Here is a 23331-nt window from a genome sequence, read left to right as displayed (position 1 = left end):
TCCACCAGTGCCATCAGCAGTGCATTCCGCACACACACCACTTTGTGTATGTGAAAAACTTGCTCCTGATAACCCCTCGGTGCCTATTTCCAAGCACCTTAAAATATGCACCCTCGTGTTAGCCATTTCAGCATTGGGAAAAAGCCTCTGGCTATCCACACGATCATCTTATACATCTCTATCAGGTCATCACTCATCCTCCATCACTCCAATGAGAAAGGGCAAGTACTCTCAACCTATTCTCATAAGGTACACCCACCAATCCAGGCAACATCCTTGTAAATCTCCTCTGCAATCTCTCTATAGCATCCACATCCTTCCTGTAGTGAGGTGACCAGAACAGAACACAGCACTCCAAGTGGGGTCTGCCAAGAGACTTACCATATATATTATATTCTGTCTTCAAATTGGACCTGCCAAAATGAACCACTTCACACTTTTTGGCCCAGTTCTGCATCCTATCAACGTCCCACTGTAACCTCTGATAACCCTCCAGACTACCCACGACACCCCCAAACTTTGTGTCATCAGCAAACCCTTCTACTTCTTCATCCAGGTCATTTATAAAAGCACAAAGAGGAGGGGGTCCCAGAACGGATCCCTGCAAAACATCAATGGCCACCGACCTCCATGCAGAATACGAACCATCTACAACCACTCTTAGACTTCTGTGGGCAAGCCAATTCTGGATCCACAAAGCAAGATCTCCTTGGATCCTATGCCTCCTTACTTTCTGAAGGAGCCTTCCATGGGGTACCTTATCAAATGCCTTGCTGAAACCTATACACACTACATCTACACACTACTCTACCTTCATCAATGTGTTTTGTTATGTCCTTACCGATCCTCATTTCCTGGGTTATCTCTACTCCCTTTCTTGAACAAAGGAACAACAGCTGCAACCCTCCAATCCTCTGGCCTTCTCCCGGTCTTATTGATGATGCAAAGGTCATTGCAAGAGGCTCAGCAATCTCCTCCCTCACTTCCCACAGTAGCCTAGGGTATATTTCATCCAGTCCCAGTGACTTAGCTAACTTACTGCTTTTCAAAGGCTGCAGCACATCCTCTTTCTTAATGTCTATATGCTCAAGCGTTTCAGTCTGCTGTAAGTCATCACCACAATTGCCAAGGTCTTTATCCCTGGTAAATACTGAAGCAAAGTATTAATTAAATATCTCTGCTACCTCCTCTGACTCCATGCACACGTTTCCACTATCGCATCTGATTGGTCCTATTCTCACACAGCTCATCTTCTTGCTCTCCACATACTTATAGAATGCCTTGGGGTTTTCCTTAAACCTGCTCACCAAGGCCTTCTCATAGCATCTTCTGGCTCTCCTAATTCCATTCGTAAGCTCCTTCCAAGCAACCTTGTGATTTTCTACAGCACCAACAGTACCTAGCTTCTTGAACCTTACGTAAGCTTTTCTTTTCTTCTTAACTAAATCTTCTACATACCTGGTACACCATGGTTCTTTAACCCTACCATCCTTTCCTTGCCTTGATGGAACATACCTATGTAGAACTCCACGATAATGTTCCCTGAACATTTGCCACATTTCTGCTGTGCATTTCCCTAAGACATCTGCTCCCAAGTTTCTGCCTAATAACATATTTTCCCATTACCCCAATTAAATGTTTTCCCAAATTGTCTGCTCCTATCCCTCTCCAGCACTATGATGAAGGAGATAGAGTTGTGGTCACTATCTCCAAAATGCTCTCCCTCTGAGAGATCTAACACATGACCAGGTTCATTTTCCAATACCAGATCAAGTACAACCTCTCCTCTAGGTGGCTTATCTACATATTGCATCGGGGAAACCTTCCTGAACACATCTAACAAACTCCACTCCATCTAAACCCCTTGGTAAGGAGATGCCAATCAATATCAGGGAAGGTAAAATCTCCCATCACAACAACCCTATTGTTACTGCACTGTTCCAGACTCTGCCTCTCTAACTGCTCCTTGATATCCCTGTTACTATTAAGGGGGGGGGGGGAGGTTTTATAAAAAAACATCCAGTAGAGTTATTGCCCCTTTCTTGTTTCTGACTTCCACCCACAATGACTCTGTAAGACCATCCCACCATGACTTTCTCCTTTTCTGCAGCCGCAATACTATCCCTAATTAGCAATGCCACACCTTCACCTCTTTTGCTTCCCTCTCAGTTCAATTAAGATGTTCATTGATATGTTGAATCATGTGTTTAGAACTAAGAATTTAAAGAACTGTTAATTCCTGTTACACCATTGAAACATTTCAACCTTCTAGTGCTGATTGTAAACATGGATTTACTCTTATGAATCCTGTCAAATGTAAATCCAGAAACAGACTAGAAGTGGAACATTTGGATGATCTAATGATGATTAAGACATACAACATATTTCATCTGAGTGCAAAATTAATCTGGACAGTGTTTTTTGACAATGGATTTGTAATAAGGACAGACGAGAAGTTTACAAAATGTGAAAGATTTTCTTTGTTATACTGTATTTCATTATACCCTTCAATTAATAAATATAATCAAAACTGTATGATTTTCAATTTTCATTCTATTTATAATACAAAGAAAAAGATTTAAAGTGCTGCACAGTTTCAGGCCATGTAAAAATTTCCTGCTCAGAACAATGGTTGGTTCATGCAGCTGTTAGAAAGAACATTGCTTAGGACCATGCCTCGAAAAGTGGAGTTCCCTCAGGACAGTGCCTCCAGCTGTGGGGCTCTCTCAGGGCTGTCCCTCCAACAGTGGAAGTTCTTCAGGGCTCCCCCTCCAACAGCAGAACTCATTCAGCACTGGATCTAGAGTACCAGATGGGATTAGAGAAAGGGGATTTTTTGAGGTGGCTTGGGTTTGGTAACATAGATGTTAAATCACTGGACCGGTGACCAGACTTCTAGCCCACAAAACCAATGGCAAAGGTACAAATTCCACTGTGGGTATTAAAATTTGAAATGACTAATTGGTAAACAGCTTTATTATTATCACGCGACAAGGTACAGTGAAAACCTTGTCTTGCATACCATTCATACAGATTATTTCATCGCATCAGTGCATTGAGACAGTACAATGTAAAACAAAAACAGACAGCAGAATGAAGAGCAACAGGTACAGAGAAAGTGCAGGTAGTCATTTAAGTGCAATTTTGATGAGGTAAATTGTAAGTCTAGGGGATTGCCCAATAGCCTTATAACAGCAGGACAGAAACCCTCCTTGAGCCTAGTGGTATGTCTTTTCAGGCTTTTAAAGTCATAGAGCACTACAGCACAGAAACAGGCCCTTCAGTCTGTGCTGACCTGTTATTCTGCTGAGTCCCACCAACTGGTAGCTGGACCATTATCCTCCATACCCCTTCCATCCATGTACTCATCCAAATTTTTTTTAATGTTGCAATCAAATCTGCATCCACCACTTCAGATGGCAGCTCCACACTTGCACCACCCTTTGAATAAAGATCCTCCCTCAAGTTCCCCTTAAACTCTTTCACTTAAACCTTTCACTCTTAACCTATAATCTCTAGTTCTAGTCTCATTCAACCTCAGTGCAAAAAAGCCTGCTTGCATTTACCCTATCGTTATCCCTCATAATTCTGTATACCTCTATCAAATCTCCCCTCAATCTCCTTTGCTCCAGGGAAAAATGCCCAACACCCCAAGTCAATACCCTGATTTATGGAAGCAATTATACCAAAAGCTATCTTTATAACTCTATATACTTATAACGTCACTTTCAAGGAATTATGGATCTATATTCCCTGATCTTTTTGTTCCACCTCACTCTTCAGAGCTCTACCATTCACTGTAGAAGTCTACCCTGGTTTATACCCCCCTACAGTGCAACACCATACAGTTGTCTATATTAAATTCCATCTGTCATTTTTCAGTCCATTTTTCAGCTGGTCCGTATCTCCCTGCAAGCTTTGATCGCCTTCCTCACTACCCACTATGAACACAGTCTTGGTTTCATCTGAAAAGTTTACCACATTATCATCTAAACCATTGATATAAATGACAAACAACAGACTCACCACCAACCCCTGTTGTACATGGCTGGTCACAGGCCCCCAGTCACAGAAGCAACCATACACTATCACTGTCTGGTTACTCTTGCTAAGTCAATGTTGAATCCAATTTACTTCTTCATCATGAATGACAACTGAATGTACCTTCTGGACTAATATCCCATGTGAGACTTTGGCAAAGGCCTTGCTAAAGTTCAAGCAGACAATATCCACTACCTTCCCTTCATCGACTTTGTGTTTGTCAATGATGGAAGTGTAAGGGATTTCTTCTTTTATGTTACTGCTAAGGGTAATAAAATGGCTTCTTTGTTACGTTAAAAATAAAAATGCTTCTTTGTTATGGTAACTGCTGAGAAAGTGCTTTTCTCTTGCAGCTTGTTTGGGTTATAATTACTGATAACGAGAATTGTATTCATTTGCTAACCAATTGGGATAGATGCTATTCTTTCTGGTGGGTCTGTAAGCTATTGTTTCGCGGGCTTTGGGGAGAAGGTGCGAATGGGGATAGAGACAGGAAACGCGATGCTGTAAGCTATGCAACAGAATGAATCCCGACCGGGAGTCCGAGGCCCAGGGTCTTTGGCAAGGAGAGGACACGAGGACAGATTCGTGTGGAGTGTCTGGTCGACCACCGTTGTTGGTCCCAGGCGGCAGGTCGAGGAGGTCAGAGGGGATTGAATGGTGGCAAGAAGACTTCGTTAACTGAGCTCCAATGGTTGTGCACGAAGTGGTTGAACTTCGATAAGTTTGGTGCCTTTTACTTTTCCTTTTATGTTGTATCTCTATTAAATACATAGTTCCAGTAAGATCTATGAAGTGTAATCATTTAATCACATACAGTGTACTGTCTGTTATTTGGCGTGGTGGGGACATCACACAGCATCTACACAAGCTGATTAACCAGTTTGGCAGGGCCGAAGGCTGCTCCCCCTAGACGGAAGCGAACTGAGCGAGCCTGAGGCTTACTGGGGGCTGTACTAGCAATACATTTCACTGTATGTTTCAATGACAAATGAAGTTAGTCTACCAACCTGTAATTTGCTTTTCCTGAACAATGAAACAATACTTGCTGTCCTACAGTCCTCTGACATCTCACCTGTGGTAAAGGACATTTTAAATATCACTGTTAATGCTCAATTTCGGCCACAAGATCTGAGGGACACCTTGTTAAGCCCTGGGGACTTATCCACCCTAATTTTCTTCAAGATAGCAAGCACCTCCTGTTCTGTAATCTGATTTACAGTCCATGACCTCTCTAATGCTTTGCTTTAGTTCTATAGATTCTACATCAATCTCTCAAGTATGTACAAGTGTCAAAAATCCATTGAAGATCTCCCCCATCTCTTTCACAACAACATTGATCTTCAAGTGGACAAATTTTATCCCATGCTATGCTCTGCTTTTGCTCTCAATATATCTGTGGAAACTCTTGGGATTCTCCTTCACTTTGTCTGTCTGATTTCCCTCGTAACTGTTTGCTGGCATTTCTTATACTCATAAAGCATTTCACTTATTCCTTGTTCCCAAATCTGCTACGCACCTCCTTCTTCTTAACCAGGACTTAACATCCCTCAAAAGCCAAGGTTCCCTAAACATGTTAGCCTTGCCTTTTATTCTAACAGGAACATACAAAACCTGTACTCTCAATATTTCACTTCTGAAAGCAGCCCTCTTATCAAGTAATCCACATCCTTTGCCAGAAAATAACCTATCTCAATCCACATCCGTCAGTGTAGCATTGAGGGAAGACCACACTGTGGGAGGGGTATTCTGAGGGAGGGTCACACTGTGAGAAGACAATGTCAGTGAGAAAATACAGCAGAACTACAATAAAAGTGAGATAATATTGAGGGAGAGCCTAGATGCAAGAGGGTTGGAACTAAGGGATTGCTGCCTTCCTGTAATTTTTATTTTGATTAGGCTTATGATGAGAGGGGAAGGATTTATTAGGAACTTGAAAACTATTTTTCACCCAATGAGTGGTCGGCATATGGAATTAACTGCTCAAGAAAGTGGTTAAGGCAGATACATTAATATTTAAAGGATATTTAAGTATTTAAACAACATTTCGCAGATGCATGGATAGGAATTATAGTGGGCCATGGGCCAAGCATGGCCAAACTGGACTAGTTTCAATGGAAATATTGGCTTTCATAGACCAGTGGGGCCAAAGAGCCTGTTTCTGTGATGAGACGTTAAACATGCTCTTGACTACTTTGCCAGGTGCATACAAGTCATCAACACTGCTAAAATAGTCATTTCTACTTCACATTAGTGAAAACTTACCATGCTCAAACTAATGGCCACTCACTGTTTCTTCAACAGTAACTACAGTTCCAAGATGTTCAGAAACCTTGAAGTGTCCCCAAGTTTGCAAAATGCTGCACAGAATCAATCAGATTACAGTAGTAGGTAACATACGTACGCTTACTTTACTAGTCTCACCCACTTAGCTCCATTACCTTCCTGAAAGAATTGAGCAAGTTCCCACCAGGTTAAAGCTTAAAAACTCCAGATGCTGGAAATTTGAAATGAAAACAGAAATCATCGGAAAATCTCTGTGGAGAGAGTAAGAGTTCATGACTTTTCACCAGTTCTAACTGAAAAGTTATTACCATGAAAAAAAGCCAGCTCAGGTTCTATCTACAAGGCTATTCCTTGAACCTGCTGAGTTATGCACCCTCTATAAAAAGAATTTATATGGAATGACACTATCCATAAGTGGATCTGCCAAAACACTTGACTACTGTTCATACTCAATGTTTGTCTTTTGCCATTCCCTTCTCCATGATGCTACTCTTCCCTTCAATGCTTTAAATATTGTTCACCATGTGAAGCACATACGAGTCTCATGAAGTTTCTCCTGAACTGGTTTATTGGCGATTTCTAGATATCTATGGAATAGGTCAGATTCCACCAACTCTCCCCTCATCACCTTCAAAAGGTCCCTCAGCTTCCTTTGCAAGTCCTTCCCGATCACAGGGGTCAGACCGACAGAAATCAGGATGTTCTACTCATTGGGAATACAGACCAGAATCACACTCAGCCAGTTTGTCAACCAGCAGTGCACTCCACCTCCCCAACTTCGAAATACAACTCATACTGGAGAAAAATATATGCCATACGTGGCAAGATATTGGTAACAGCAAGCAATTTCAATGGAGATTTACTTTCATACCATTTGCTCTCATATTGACTGACAGAAGAGGGAGCCACCTTACCTGGTTCATGCTGAGTTGAAGCTGCAGTTAGCAGGAGGCTCTGGCACATCCATTAGCAGCAAGCGTCCTAGGCTGACTGAGCTAGTGGCAGGCAGAACTTCACTACCCAGTTCCCTCAAAAGCACAAATAATTGTTCAGTGTGATAACCAAGTTTATCAGCTCAGGTTGAAGCAGAGACGCTTGGCTGCCCCAGTAACTGGCTGTTTTGTTGACTGATAAGATCCCCATTTACTGAAGGGCAAGATGTGGTACTCACACCACGGGACGTCCATTTGCACACTCTCCTCCAGCAATGCGCCAGTAGCACACTGCAAATATTTGCCGACAGTCCTTAACAGCACATGGTGCAGAGTTAGTTTGGTCCTGGTCCAACAAGGGATAAACTGAAGGGTACAGTCACCTTCACTAGCTGCAAACGGGAACTGACAGAGCTGGAAGCTGCTGACTTTGAGGGAGAATCACACACAAAATGCTGGAGGAACTCAGTTGGCCAGGCAACATCTATGGGAAAAGTACAGTAGACATTTTGGGGAGAATACCATCTGAAGATCCATCCACCTCATGTCATATCTACAGGCTGAAGCACAGGATCTGTGTGAGGGAATCCTTTCTAGACAGGGTAAAGATATGGGAAGCAAGCACCAGTGAGGCTCTTCAGTTATACCCACTAGACTGGATTGGAAATCAACTGGTGTGCTACTCTCTAATTCAAGAAGGGAGGAAAATAAAAGGCTGGAAACTAAATTCCAATTATTTTAACCTGAATCTAGAGTTAATAATTAATCATAAAAAGTCAGAATAAATGTTGAAACATCTTTTTCATATTGGAAGAACGTGACCAGTTGAATACCCTGGGATCAATTCAGTGTCCAATGCTCCTGAGTCTGCTAATGGCATGAAAATAGGTGAAAGGACAGTTGTAAGGAGATCAGCAAGTCCCGGGTTTAAAAGTCCTGTGACCTACTAAGGTCAGAGAGGGTGCAAGTTCAAAGTTCAAGGCCTGGAGCTCAGGTCCCATTATCAGCAAGTCATGTGGTTGATACCAAAGAATGAAGCCCAAAGCCCTCAGTCTACAAGTCCACTGAAGGTCTGGATGGGGCCTGGAGTTGGAGGACTGTATGTATAGCTGAGTGGGTAGGAAGGGAAGAGAGTTTGTCTTGCTGCTGTTGTTTTGTTGCGGTTGATGTGTTGTTGTTCTGCAGAATAATGCGGCATGTATTGCTGGCACCTGAATGTGCGGCTCCCAGCACATCTATAGGTTGTGTTGGTTGTTAACACAAACTATCCATTTCACTCTAAGCTCCAATGTACACATGATGAATCAATGAATCTGAATATGAAGACAACGTGACCCTGCAATGGGATATAAATAAATAGGCTGAGTGGTTGAAAAACTGGCCAATGAAGGTTAATATGAGGAAATGTGAGTATGATTAATCAAAGGCAGATTATTATCCAAGTGGAAAGAGACTGCAAGTGAATTTCATAAGGATCTTGATATTCTTGGGAATGAATCACAAGATGTTAGCAGTCAGTAGTAGCTAATGACTAAGATGATATATGGAATAATGTCCTTTACTGCAAAAGGGTTGGAGTTTAGAAATAATGTTTAATGGAGTTTGGAAATTTAGCAATGGTTGGCAAATTCCTGGATTGACAGGATTGTTCAATCACACAGGACTAATCAAGCTGGGTCTGTATTCTCACAAACAAGAAAATATCTGCAGATGCTGGAAATCCAAGCAACACACACCAAATGCAGGAAGAACTCAGCAGGCCAGGCAGCATCTACAGAAAAGAGTACAGTTGACATTTCAGGACGAGTCCTGATGAAAGGTCTCAGTCCGAAACATCAACTCTACTCTTTTCCATAGATGATGCCTGGCCTGCTGAGTTGCTTCAGCATTTTGTGTGGGTCTGTATTCTAGGAGCTTACAAGAGCAAAGGGTCACAGGACCTAGACCAAGATAACAAGAGCCCTCTGGATACAGCATCAGACCACAGCAACTCATTACCACCTTCTCAAAGGTAAACGAGCATGGACAATAAATGCTAACCTTTGATTTTGTACTGTAACTGAGGTGATTGGTGTGAATTAAGCAAACGACAGTTGAAGATAATTTTACAATTTCCACATTGGCAAAATTTCTTGAAATCCATCCTCCTCTCTCCTCCTTTCTGGGTATGCTTAATAATGAGAATGGATCTAATATAAAGAAAATGATCTCTGTAATTAGCTGGTTTAAAAGACAGAACAGAATACGAGACTGCCCGATGGGAATTAAAAAAAAAGGTTAGCGATGATGAGACAGTAATTTAATCGAGAGACTCGGATAACATTATAAGCTCTGGGAGTGAGGGACAAGCTATTTAGTAATGTAAGCACAGCATTAATGTAAGCACAGCAGACAATAGAGCTGTCAGTGAAACGGTGCCAGGAACTGTTAGAATTGGTCAACAGGTTATTTTCAGAATGTGGGCATTACTGGCAATGCCTGCAATTATTGCCCATTCATTTTTATTGCCCATAAGTTTACAGAGTACCTATTAGAACTGATGTAGTGCTTCTAGTGAAGGTGGATTGTTGTGGAGGGATTGTCAGGATGTTTCCTATGGGGGTGCGTCTAAGACCAGAGGACATAGAATATAGGGGTGTCCTTTTAGAACGGAGATGAAGGAAGATTTTTTTAGCCAGAGGGTGGTGAATTTGTAGAATTCATTGCCACAGGCAGCTGTGGGGGCCAAGGCAGAGGTTGATAGATTCTTGACTGGTCAGGGCATGAAGGAATATAACCATATTACAATTACAGCACAGAAACAGGCCATCTCGGCCCTTCTAGTCCATGCCGAACGCTTACTCTCACCGAGTCCCACCGACCTACACTCAGCTTATAACCCTCCATTCCTTTCCTGTCCATATACCTATCCAATTTTGCTTTAAATGACAATATCGAACCTGCCTCTACCACTTCTACTGGAAGCTCGTTCCACACAGCTACCACTCTGAGTAAAGAAGTTCCCCCTCGTGTTACCCCTAAACTTTTGCCCGCTCTCAACTCATGTCCTCTTGTTTGAATCTCCCCCTACTCTCAATGGAAAAAGCCTATCCATGTCAACTCTATCTATCCCCCTCATAATTTTAAGTACCTCTATCAAATCCCCCCTCAACCTTCTACGCTCCAAATAAAGACCTAACTTGTTCAACCTTTCTCTGTAACTTAGGTGCTGAAACCCAGGTAACATTCTAGTAAATCTCCTCTGTACTCACTCTATTTTGTTGACATCTTTCTTATAATTCGGTGACCAGAAATGTATACAATACTTCAAATTTGGCCTCACCGATGCCTTGTACAACTTCAACATTACATCCCAACTCCTATACTCAAATGTCTGATTTATAAAGGCCACCATACCAAAAGCTTTCTTCACCACCCTATCCACATGAGATTCCACCTTCAGGGAACTATGCACCATTATTCCTAGATCACTCTGTTCTACTGCATTCTTCAATGCCCTACCATTTACCATGTATGTCCTATTTGGATTATTCCTACCAAAATGTAGCACCTCACACTTATCAGCATTAAACTTCATCTGCCATCATTCAGCCCACTCTTCTAACTGGCCTAAATCTCTCTGCAAGCTTTGAAAACCTACTTCATTATCCACAACGCCACCTACCTTAGTATCATCTGCATACTGGTAAACTCCAATTTACCACCCCATCATCCAGATCATTAATGTATATGACAAACAACATTGGACCCAGTACAGATCACTGAGGCACACCACTAGTCACCAGCCTCCAACCTGACAAACAGTTATCCACCACTGCTCTCTGGCATCTCCCATCCAGCCACTGTTAAATCCATTTTACTACTTCAATAATAATACCTAACGATTGAACCTTCCTAACTAACCTTCCATGTGGAACCTTATCAAAGGAATGGGGGAGAAAGGAGATTTGGGCTGAGAAGGAAAATGGATCAGCCATGATGAAATGGTGGAGCAAACTCGACGGGTCAAATGGCCTAATTCTTCTCCTATATCTTATGACCTTATGATTTAGACACAGTGACAATGAAGGATGAGCAATATGTTTCTAAGATGAGATGATGTGCAACTTGAAGGAGAACCTGCAGGCTCACCAAGTATGAGGCATCATGAGACCTGGTGTACAGTGAAGAGAAGGCTGCAGGTTTAAGGGTAGAAAAATAATTCTTACTGAGGTTAGAGATGGAATTGGATGCACATTGTCTCTGGCAGTGTTTGCAGACCATCACTTCCTATAAAGCAAAACCTAACATCCTGAATCTCTGTGATGATTCACTCCCAGATAAACTCAATGCCTTTTATGCACACTTTGAAAGGGAGAATAAAACCACACCTGTATGAATCCACAAGGACTATCACCCAGGAGCACTTACATCTACTGTGAAGAAGTGCTTTGAGAGCTTGATCATGGCTAGAATCAACTCCTGGCTCGGCCAGGACATGGACCTGCAGCAATTTGTCTTTTGCCACAATTGGCTAACAGTGGATGAAATCTCTCTGGCTCTCCAGTCGACCTTGGATCACCTGGACAATAGCATTATCTATGTCAGGCTGCTATTTTTGACCACAGCTCAACATTCAACACAATCATATCCTCAGCTCTAATCGACAAGCTCTAAAACCTGGGCCTCTACACCTCCCTCTGCAACTGGATTCTTGACTCCCTCATTGGGAGACCAAAGTCAGTGTGAATTGGAAATAACATTTCCTCCTAGCTGACAATCAACACTGGCAAACCTCAATGATGTGTGCTTAGCCTACTGCTCTATACTCACAAATGTGTGGCTAAGCAAAGCTCAAACAGCATCTATAAAGTTGCTGACAACTCAAATACTGTTGGTAGAATTTCAGATGGTGATGAGGAGGCATACAGGAGCGAGATAGATCAGATGATTGAGTGGTTTTGCAGCAGCAACAACCCTGCATTCAACTTCAGTAAGACCAAGGAATTAATTTTGGACTTCAGGAAGGGAAAGTTGAGAAACATACAAGGGACCAGCAGTGGAAAGGGTAAGCAGTTATAAGTTCCTGAGTGTCAACATCACTAAGGATCTATCCTCGGCCCAATATATTGATGCAATTACAAAGAAGAGCAACAGTGGCTAATTTTCATAAGGAGTTTGAAGGAGAATTGGTATGTCACCAAAGACACTTGCAAATTTCTTCAGATGTACCATAGAGAGCATTCTAACTGGTTACATCACCAATTGGTATGGAGGGCTAAAGCTTCAGAAAGTTGAAAAATCAGCCAGCTCCATCATGGGTACTAGCCTCTGCAGCATCCAGGCTATCTTCAAAATGCGTTGCATCAAAAAAGTGATATCCATCATTAAAGATCCCATCACCCCGGACATGCTCTTTTCTCGTTGCGACCATCAACGAGGCACAGCAGCCTTAAGACACATATCAATATTTCAAGAATTTTTCACTATTTCCCCCTCTCTTTTTTCACTACTTATTTAATTCTTATATATACTTTGTATTGTTATTTATAATTTTTACTATGTACTGTTACTGCAAAACAACAAATTTCATGACCTGATTCTAATTCTTAATCTGATTCTGAAGAGATTTGGTCTCTTTATTGAAGGAAGTGCACACAGTATTTCCTTAATTTGCAAAAGGGGCATGTTGCTTGAAAACAGGAAATATTATTCATCAAAAAAATGTTGAACAAAAAGGCATTCTGGTTAGGTGCCTTCCTCTGTATGCCTTGTTGTGCACAATAGCAAAAAAAAAATTCACAGGCATGAATCACAGAAAATCCATAAGACTAGAAGACAAGGGAGCAATAAGCTATTCGGCCCATTGAGTGTGCTCTGCAATTTCATCATGGCTGACTTCTTATACCTCTCAGCCCCATCTCATCTTCTCTCCGTAACCTTTGAGGCCCTAACTAATCAAGAACTGACAAACCTTCACTTTAATAAACTCATTGACTTGGCCTTCATTGGTGGCAATGAATTCCACACATTTACCACCCATTGGCAAAAGAAATTCCTCTTCTTCTCCATTCTAAAGGGACATCCTTGTATTTTGAGGCTGTGCGTCTGGTCCCAGACTCACGCACTACAAGAAACATCCAACTTCACATCCACTCTATCTAGGGCTTTTAATATTCAATAGGTCTCGATGAGATCTCCCCTCCCCCCCACACACAATTCTTCTGAACTCCAACGAGCACAAGCCAAGAGTCATCAAACACTCCTCTTTCATTAACCCCTTCATTCTTGGGATCACTTTCATGAACCTCCTTCAGACCCTCTGCAAAGTCAGCACATCTTTTCTTAAATAAGGGGCTCAGAACTGCTCAATACTCTGTGTGGTCTGATCAATGTCTTTTAAAGCCCCAGCATCACATCCTTGCTTTTATGGCAAATTTGTTGCCACATGCAGCTGTGAATGCCAGATCATTGAATGTATTTAATGCAGAGATTGATAGGTTCTTGATTGGACATGGCATCAAAGGTGATGCCGGGAACTGGGGTTGAGGAGGATCAGCCATGATTGAATGGCGAGCAGACTCGATGGGCCAAATGGCCTAATTCTGCTCCCTTGTCTTATGTTCAAGAACATCATCTCCCTCTCTGCCATATCATTCCTAAATGGACATCAAACCCATGAACACTATCTCATTTTTAAAAATGTTTATAATTTCTGTTTTTGCACTATTTTAATCTGTTCACTAAATACTATATTCACTCTCTCTCTCTATCTATATATATATACATACACACATTAACTGTAATTGATTTATTTTTCTTTCTATATTATCATCTACTGCATTGTACTGCTGCTACTAAATTAGCAAATTTCACGACATACAGTATGCCAATGATAATAAACCCGATTCTGATGTTCTCATCCTTCTGAAATGAATGCTAACATTGCATTTGCTTTCATTACTACTGAACAAACTGCAAGTTAACCTTTAAGGAATCCTACACAAGGACTCCCAAATTCCTTTACACCTCTGATTTATGAATTTGCCTGCCATTTAGAAAATAGTTTACGCCTTTATTCCTAAAGTGCATGACCACACACTTCCATGCACTGAATTCAGCTGCCACTTCATTGCCCATTCTCCTAGTCTGTCCAAGTTTTTCTGCAGACTCCCTGCTTCCTCAACACCATCTGCCCCTCCACCTAGTCTGCAAATGTGGCCAAAATGCCATCAATTCCATCAACCAGATCATTAGCATACAGGTGAAAAGAGGCAATCCCAACATCAACCTCTGTGGAACACCACTAGACACTGGCAGCCAACCAGGAAAGGACCACTTTATTCCCACTCTTCTTTGCATGGTAAGTCATGTCTAACCAATCTTCTAGAGTTTTTAGAGGAAATTACCAGAAAAGTTGATGAAGTTAAGTCAGTGGATGTTGTCTACATGGTATTTGACATGGGAGGTTGATCAAAGATGTGGGGCAAGATCAGGTCAGTTGCAGGTGTCCTGAACAGGAGCAGGTCCAGGAGTATAGGCACTCAGTCCTATTTCTGTGTTTTAAGTTTTGTTCAACCTGACAAATGAATTCCATTTCTGCTGTTGCAGATACTGCCTGACCTTAAGAATTGGAGTTAGCTCATTATCACATGAACCAAAGCTAGTACCAGAGCCCATGCATTTACCATGAGAGGGATTCAGATCAAAGGAGATATCCTGGACAGTTCCCCCCCACCTTTTCTTTATATACACATAGCAAGTGTTGGGTGTCTGTAGTGTGCTGCCAGGGGTGGTGATGGAGACAAATATGACAGAAGTGTTCAAGAGGCTCTTAGGCACATGAATTTTCAGGGAATGGAAGGATATGGACATTGCATAGGCAGAAGCAATCAGTTTAAATGCTAATTTAATTTAATTAATTCACCAAAATATTGTGGGCTGCAAGGGCTGTTTCTGTAACGGTTCTATAATCATACTGAATGGTGGGACAGGTCTGAGAGGCAGAAGGGCTTACATCTGCCATGTTCTTGTGCCTCAGTGATCAGGTCATCTATGACTTTCACAAGAAAATCAGCAGATGCTGGAAATCCAAAGCAATACACACAAAATGCTGGAGGAACTAGTAGGAACTCCCTACTGCGGTCACTTTGCTGAACAGTTGACTGCTGGTTAACTGTTGGCTAACTATTACTTGGATTGCACTACCTGTATGTATAATCTATATTTTCATTTATATTTATCATTATTATTGTTATGAGCAGAGAGACAACATCTGCCGGAAGTAAATTCCTTGTATGTGCACAGGTACTTGGCGATTAAAGTCTGATTCTGATTCTGATCAGGCCAGGCAAAGCAGCAGTAAGGTCATGGACCCTGTACAGATTATAGAGGAGGAGGTGATTGCTATCTTGAGGCAAATTAGGATGCATAAATCCCCATTGCCCACAAGGTGTTCCCTCAGGCCCTGAGGGAGACTAGTGCAGAAATTTCAGGGGTCCTGCAGAGATATTTAAAACAGCTTTAGCCACAGGTGAGACACCAGAGGACTGGAGGATAGCTAATTTTGCTCCATTGTTTAAGAAAGGCTCTAAGAATCGACAAGAGAATTATAGGCTGGTGAGCCTGACATCAGTATTGGAAAAGTTATTGTAAGCTATTCCGAAAGACAGTATATATAAGTACAGGTAGCCTCCGAGATACGAACATCTAACCTACGGACAACTCGTAATTACGAACCAAGGAAGGAGAGCGCCGTCCGCCATTTTAAGTCGTTGCCGTTGACAACATGTTGAGTGTGTAACTTTGTATTTGGCTTAAATTTTTCTTAGCAAGATTCACTCTGACCCTGTGCCCCCCCCCCCTTTCCGGTCAGCTGGTGGTGCAGTGAGATCAGCGCCGGGCTGGAGAATGGAGGTTTCCGAGTTCAGTCCAGTTATAGACCGCTCCCGTGCCGGGTTGATGTCGATCCAGTGACTCCCATACCATCCATGCTAGGTTGATGTCGAGCTCGCAACTCGACCTCATAAAAAAAACACTGCCACCTCCAGTTTAAATTCCCAAGCAGAATATTGTGGAGGATCAAATACCCAAACCCAGCACAGCCCCCACTTGTTCCATTTAACCTGTCTCAGTGCGGTGGTCCTTAGGACCCAGTGGACCTCGGGAGCCAGCAGAGTTCGGGACCCGCCGCCCACATTGTTTCATTTCCATTGACGAGAAACGATAGCGATTGAAAATAAAGTGGAAACAATAAAGCATTTGCAAAGAGGTGAAACGCCATTGGTCATTGGAAACGTGTTAGGCTAGTCGGTCAACGATTGGAACAATTTTAAGTGATAACGGATAAAGTGAGAATAATGGAGCACGTGAAAGGCCCTGCCCCAATGAAAGCTACCATTATTACTAAGCAACGCAGTGGTTTAATTATTGGAATACATACTTTTCTTAAGTGTCTTATATGCATAGAAAGGTAAAATATATACTATATACTAAAACAAACGTTTGACTAACTGACACTAAATAATACTGGATGTACTTGTTCCGACTTCCGTACAAATCTGACTTAAAGATGGACTCAGGAACGGAACTCGTACGTAACCCGGGGACTGCCTGTACTTGGATAGGATAGGACTAATTAGGGACAGTCAACATGGCTTTGTGCATGGTAAGTTGTGTCTAACCAATCTTATAGAGATTTAGGAAGTTACCAGAAAAATTGATGAAGGCAAGTCAGTAGATGTTGTCTACATGGACTTTATCAAGGTATTTAACAAAGTTGGTAAAGAAAGTTCAGTCGCTTGGCATTCATGATGGGGTAGTAAAGTGGATTAGGCATTGGCTTCGCAGGAAAAGCCAGAGAGTGGTAGTAGATGGTTGCCTCTTCTGACTGGAGGCCTGTGACTACTGGTATGCTGCAGGGATCAGTGATGGATCTGAGGTTTTTTGTCATCTTCATTATGGTAAACTGGAACAGCAAAGTAGCAGATAACACCAAGACTGAGGGTGTAGCAGACAGTGAGGAAGACTATCAAAACTCGCAGCAGGATCGGAACTAGCTGGAGAAATGGCAGATGGAATTTAATGCAGACAAGTGTGAGATGTTGCACCTTGGGAGAACCAACCAGGGTAAGACTTATATGGTGAGCGGTAGGGCACTGAAAGGTGTGGTAGATCAGAAGTATCTGGGAATACAGATCCATAATTCCTTGATAGTGGCATCACAGGTAGACAAGATTGAAAAGAAAGCTTTTGGGACATTGGTCTTAATAAATCAATGCACTGAGTAAAGGAATTCGGATGTTATGTTGAAATTGTATAAGACGTTGGTGAGGCCTAATTTCAGAATCAGAATCAGGTTTATTATCACTGGAATGTCTGAAATTAGTTAACTTAGCAGTAGCAGGACAATGGAATACATGACAATATAGAAAGAAAAAAAAGTAAATAAGTAAATTAAAGTATATATATGTGTATATTGAATAGACTAACAGTGCAAAAACAAATATTTAAAAAAAGTTAGTTAGTGTTCATGGGTTTAATGTCCATTTAGGAATCACATGGTAGAGGGGAAGAAGTTGTTCCTGAATCGTTGAGCGTGTGCTTTCAGGCTTCTGCAACTCCTTGATGATAACAGTGTGAAGAAGGCATGTCCTGAGTGATGGGGTCCTTAATAATGGACGTTGCCCTTCTAAGGCAGTGCTCCTTGAAGAAGCCTTGGGTATCCAAGATGGAGCTGACTAATCTTACAACTTTCTACAGCTTCTTTCAGAGTGTTTGGAGTACTGTATGCTGTTTTGGTCACCTACCTACTGGTAATTTTGAAATAAAGACTGAAAAAGTACAGAGAAACTTTACAAGGATGTTGTCAGGAATTGAGGACCTGAGTTACAGGGAAAGGTTGAATAGGTTAGGACTTTAAATATAGAAGATTAAACAGTGATTTAATGGGGCTATACAACATTATAAGGACTATAAATAGGGTAAATGCAAGAACGCTTTTTCCGCTGATTGGGTGAGAATACAACTAGAAGTCATGGGTTAGGGGTGAAAGGTGAAATGTTTAAGGGGAACACAAGAGGGAACTTCTTACTTGTGGGGTGGTGAAAGCGTGGAAAGAGCTGCCAGCACTAATGGTGGATGTGGGGTTGATTTCAACATTTAAGATAAATTTGGAGAGGTATATTGATGAAAGGGATATTCAGGGCTATGGTCAAGGTGCAGGTTGATGGAATGAGGCAGATTAATCATTCAGCATAGACTAGGTGGGCCGAAGGCCTGTTTCTGTGCTGTAGTGTTCTATCCTATGACTTTGCTTGTAAGCTTTGACATGATGCAGTTCATTCCTCTATCATGACTTCAATACTTAAAAGCACATGTAACCAAGAAACTTTGAAACAGAGCAACTTTGAACCAAAACCACGTGGAGTGGAACTGTGCAGGAGTAAAGTACAAAACAACACTGGACAGATACAAGCAAGAGTCTGCCAGGGAGAATTCTGTGCTGCTCCACATTACCCACCTGGCAAATCAAACAAGCAAATCAATGCTCCGGATTACCCGGGGTGTTTCTGGCATGGACTTACCTCATGACTCAGGAGGAAGTCCATAAAACTTCACCCAACGATCAGACCATTCACAGAATAAATTAGCAGATCAGATGGTAAAGAACTTAAGCTTACTAAAAATTACGATAAGTGGCACATTCAGTTAGCAATTCCTAGCTAATGACTAGGGAGGGCAGTGAGCTATAAGTCAGTGCGGCCTGTTCCCGCCGAGGACGCTCACAGCTCTGTGGTTACTGATTAACCCACTCAACCGGGAGGTGAGGAGCCGTTCCTGGTCACAGAGTCTTTACTGACGCAGCTTACTTTTCTGGGCGGGCTGCCGACCCTGGCTTGATATTCTGTTTGAGATATGACTGCACCATCTTCTGTCCCACTTGTTCTACCCGGTCAAAGTATCTCTCTTCTCCAACTCCGTCCCTAAAATGTGTGCACAGAAAATTATTGAAAACTATACTTCAAAAGGTCCTAATGATTCACCTCCAGGTCTGTGCTTGCAGCAAGGCCTGGAAATTAATCATTAATTCCTGCAGCCGCCTATACCACTTGGCAACTTGTAACTCAGTGTAAAACTCTTCCCAGAAATAAAGAGCTCTCACACCAGGACCGATGGTCAATGTTTCTGGGATGTCTCAACAAACCACCCTCTAGCTCTCTCTCTCTCTCTCTCTCTCTCACACCTTCAGCTCAAGTTATGTTTTTTTTATGTCCATGGTTCGACCTCTGCCTGAGCCTCTCTCTGGTGAGGGTATGAAGGTTCTGGAGAGGATGCAGATGGAATTTTGTAGAAAGACCGGGGAAGGCTTCAAGATTTAGAACGATAGAAAATAGAAATTGAAATATTCTTCCTTAGAGCAAAGGAGGTTGTTCAGATATGTGAGGGATTGTCCTTTGAGAGGAGAGACAGGAACTAAAGGGCAAAGTTAACAAAGCAAAGAGAAAGTAGAGACCACTGAGAAAAGAAATCCATCCTTGGATAGATTTAAATAAATAATAGAGCTGATGTGCCCAGTGCATCACACCCCCAGGTTACAAACATCTGACTTACAGACATCCCTACTTACAAACAACATCCTGTAGCAGTATTCATTACAAAAGGCTGACATACTTGTAATATTTTGCTCCTATGGACTTTTCTCTTTCCACTCTTTCGTAAAAGATCTTTCTTATCATTGTGTACTTTTGATGCCAGTGAGTGAGTTGTATGCATTTTACAACTTATGGACACTCATAGTTCTACAGCATGGAAACGGGCCCTTTGGCACAACTGGTCCATGCCATTGAAGAAAACTCAACCAAGCCATAGCCTTCTAATCCTTTCCTCTTCATGTACCTACTCGTCCAACTGTCTTTTAAAAGTTGTTATTATACCTGTCTCAACCACTTCCCTCTGGCAGCTTATTCCACAAACATAGCATATTTAGGTAAAAATCCTGCCCCTCAAGTCCCCATTTCCCCTCTCACCTAAAACCTAGTTCTTTATTCCCCAAGTCTGAAAAAAAAAACTCCATGCATTCACTGTATCTATGCTTCTCATGATTTCATATGCCTCTAGAAGATCACCTCTTAGTTTGTACTCTCCCAGGAATAAAGCAGAACGTATTCTCTACCCAGAGATGAACTACATTGAATGGTACAAGAATTGAGCGTCATTCAAGTATGTGTCAATTAACATCACACCTCAAAAGTACCAGACAATGACCATCTCCAACAAGAGGGAGTCTAGGGAGATTATACTACATCTGTACAGGTGAGGCTGCACCTGGAGATACAGTGTGCTGTTCCAATCTCCTTACTTGAGAAAAGATATACAGTGGATTCTATTATGTTTTGCAACCCCAAAAACACTAAACTAATTAGAAGAAAAACAAAAGAGCCCGGAATTCAAGTTCTAACTTTGTTCTTTAGTTTAAGTAAGGTGCACATGTATCACTTGGTAGTATCATGGCATATGCAATTAACATATATTTACATATAACAATAATGAATTATAAAAACAAAGAATGCTTAATCAAACAATATATTTACAAGATTACTCAAATATTACTTAATTACTAAAGACAAAACATTCCTCCCTGCTCAGCTATAAACTCTAACTCAATACAGAATGCATCTCAACTCGTACACAATATACTATGCAATACTACTATGATACAGACATCCACAGCATAGTAAGTTTTAAATTGTCCGATTCAGGCCTAAAGATTTAATTGCTGTGGAGACTTTCTTACTCGAGGATAACATCTTTCCTGAAAAGGATGATCACTCTGCTTGGCAGGTAAGACGAAACAATCTCAGGATCTGAGGCCTCCTCTGTGGTGGTTATAGGAGTTGACTCTGGGACTGCAGGAACTGGTTCTGAGAGCTCTGGACCCCCTTCTTCCCCTTTTTTTGGCTTTTCTTTCTGGATCTACTTCGAGCCTTGCTTCTCTCCTTCATAACTTCTTGTCTTGATTTGTCTCACTTTCCTTTCCCTTCTTCTAGTTCTTAGGTTCTTTTTCCGAATTTCCAAATTTCCAGAAATTAGGTCTTGTTTATACTCTTCTGTTTCCATTATCCTCTTCTTTATTCTTTCTAAGATGTGCATCTTGATCTTGGGAAGCTGCATTTAATTCACTGGAGTAATCACTTATTAACCCCTTTACAATATTAAGCTCCCTTTACAATATGATCTCTTCTCTTGGTTTCCTATCTACAACATCATCCAACAAATCCTCTGTTTTTGATTCTGCATTGACTCTTGTTTTTGACCTTCCATTCATCCGGCGGGGTTTTGGTCTGTGCATCTACTTTAACAAGCAGCTTTTTGTCTCCCATCCAAACATTTTGCTAGAACCTTAATATATGCAGAGTAGATTCTCATTCTTTATATTCACAAAAACCAGTATGTTTCCAACTTTCCTCAAGCTCCTTGAATTCTCTTCCAGCTCAACATCAAGACACATTTCGCAAGCCTGATTAACATATCAGAAGCTTTCTCAGATATGTTGTCTATAAAAACTGCTGTAGTCAGACAACTGCTTTCATCATTTTCACAATTCACCTGAGCAGCAAGATCCTTCATTGGTCCAATCTGCTTTTGAAATAGAGGCACAGAAGTTGGCATCAACACCTGTTTGCCCTCTATTGGGCAATGGTTCATGGTGTGCAGCATGGAGACAATTGTGGCATCATCCTGTACCTTTCTTAATATGCTTTCAGTTAACCCTATTACAGGGGAAGTGGCATGTAAATGGTGGATGGATCTCCAATCAGGTTGTAGTTGTCTCAGCCAGTCATAGCCTCATAATGCTGGCCCTCCTGTTTTTACCACACAAACCCAATATGGCTTGTTGGTTGTTATATTTCGCTGTAACTAATGTCAATCCCACAGAAGTTTTTTTTCCCAGTATAAGTTCTAGGTTGGACATCTGTAGGCTTCAATTTAGTATGGTTGAAATACTGTTCAAACACATTTTGTGGAATGACTGAAACAGCCAAACCACTGTCCAATTCCATTTTAATTAACTTGCAGTTGACGTGTAAGCCATATTGCTTATGTATTGCGAGTTTTCACATTGTAAATCTCAGTCCTGTTTCACTCTCCTCGTTCTTCATGATCAGATTTTTCATCAGCAGATTAGTGCTCTTTTTGAAACTGCAACTTGACTGTTTAGCCTTTTCTCTTCCCTGTGCAGTCCATTTATCCCTGTATGCTTGACATGTTCTTTGTGTAATGTACCCATAGGGTTCATATTTTCTGTGGACAATGATTTTAAAATGTCAGGAGAATGAGACTGGCTTTTGGACACTGTTTGAGCTGTTACAAAGAGAGAGAGGGAGGTGTCCAACAAGAAAGAAAGAAAGAGAGAGAGAGTGGGGGGGAGAGGGGGAGAGAGACTGCTCGAAAGATTGATGTTATGGTTTCTCTACAAGTTGTTTACCTTTCCACAAGGACACTTGCCTGCTTGTAAAAGTTCCTGCAGAGAGAGGAAAGCAGAGCAGGTTGATGGACAGCTAGTGTCCAACATGTAGAGATAAAAATCAGGTCCGCTGAGACACAAATTGACACACAGTTTTGGACACTGAACGAACTTTGTTGCACCCACAGGAAGATGGGGTTTTGGAGGATCGATTCGGGAAAATCGATCAGTGGCTCACAGTGTGAAAAGGTGCGACCAGTGGGGAATTATTTGTGTGTCCATCCTTGCCTAGGTGATAATTCCACCACTGAAGAACAGTCGTACGTGTTATGGTCATAGTCGGTGACTGCAACAGGATTTTGGAAGACAATGGGAAAATTGACAGCATCAGCCCACCTCTCACCTCTCTCCAACGTTACTCAAATAACTACCTCAAACTGAACTCAACTCTCTTCATCATCGTAAGACTATTCATTCACCCTTTGGTTTGAAAGAGCCTAGTTTTGTTCCTATTTGTGTGTGTGTGTGTGTGTGTGCGCGCGCGCGCACGCGCGCGTATATCATGGCTAACCTGCTTGATATATTTGCATTTATAGTACCGTATTGCCTAGTTTACTAATAAACACT

The 23331-nt window shown here is 41.7% G+C and overlaps 1 protein-coding gene across 6 annotated transcripts in view; it reads right to left on the bottom strand.

Annotated features, from left to right (window-relative positions):
* The window catches only part of LOC132398608 (anion exchange protein 2-like), a 247827-nt gene that overhangs the window by 84504 nt on the left and 139992 nt on the right, over positions 1-23331 (bottom strand). The window contains exon 1 of one of the 6 annotated variants that reach the window (XM_059978300.1): positions 18824-19004. The exons of 4 other annotated variants lie outside the window; for them this stretch is intronic. In XM_059978300.1, coding sequence (XP_059834283.1) covers positions 18824-18847 — 24 coding nt within the window. In that variant the 5' untranslated portion in view covers positions 18848-19004. Of the gene's footprint in view, positions 1-7241; positions 7266-18823; positions 19005-23331 lie in introns of those variants that run through there. One more of the 6 variants, XM_059978310.1, reaches the window with a different exon arrangement.

The sequence above is a fragment of the Hypanus sabinus genome, chromosome 1 (assembly GCF_030144855.1).
Source record: "Hypanus sabinus isolate sHypSab1 chromosome 1, sHypSab1.hap1, whole genome shotgun sequence".
Taxonomy (NCBI): Eukaryota; Metazoa; Chordata; class Chondrichthyes; order Myliobatiformes; family Dasyatidae; genus Hypanus; species Hypanus sabinus.
Note: the sequence above shows the minus strand (reverse complement) of the source record. Positions and strands in the feature narration are given on the sequence as shown.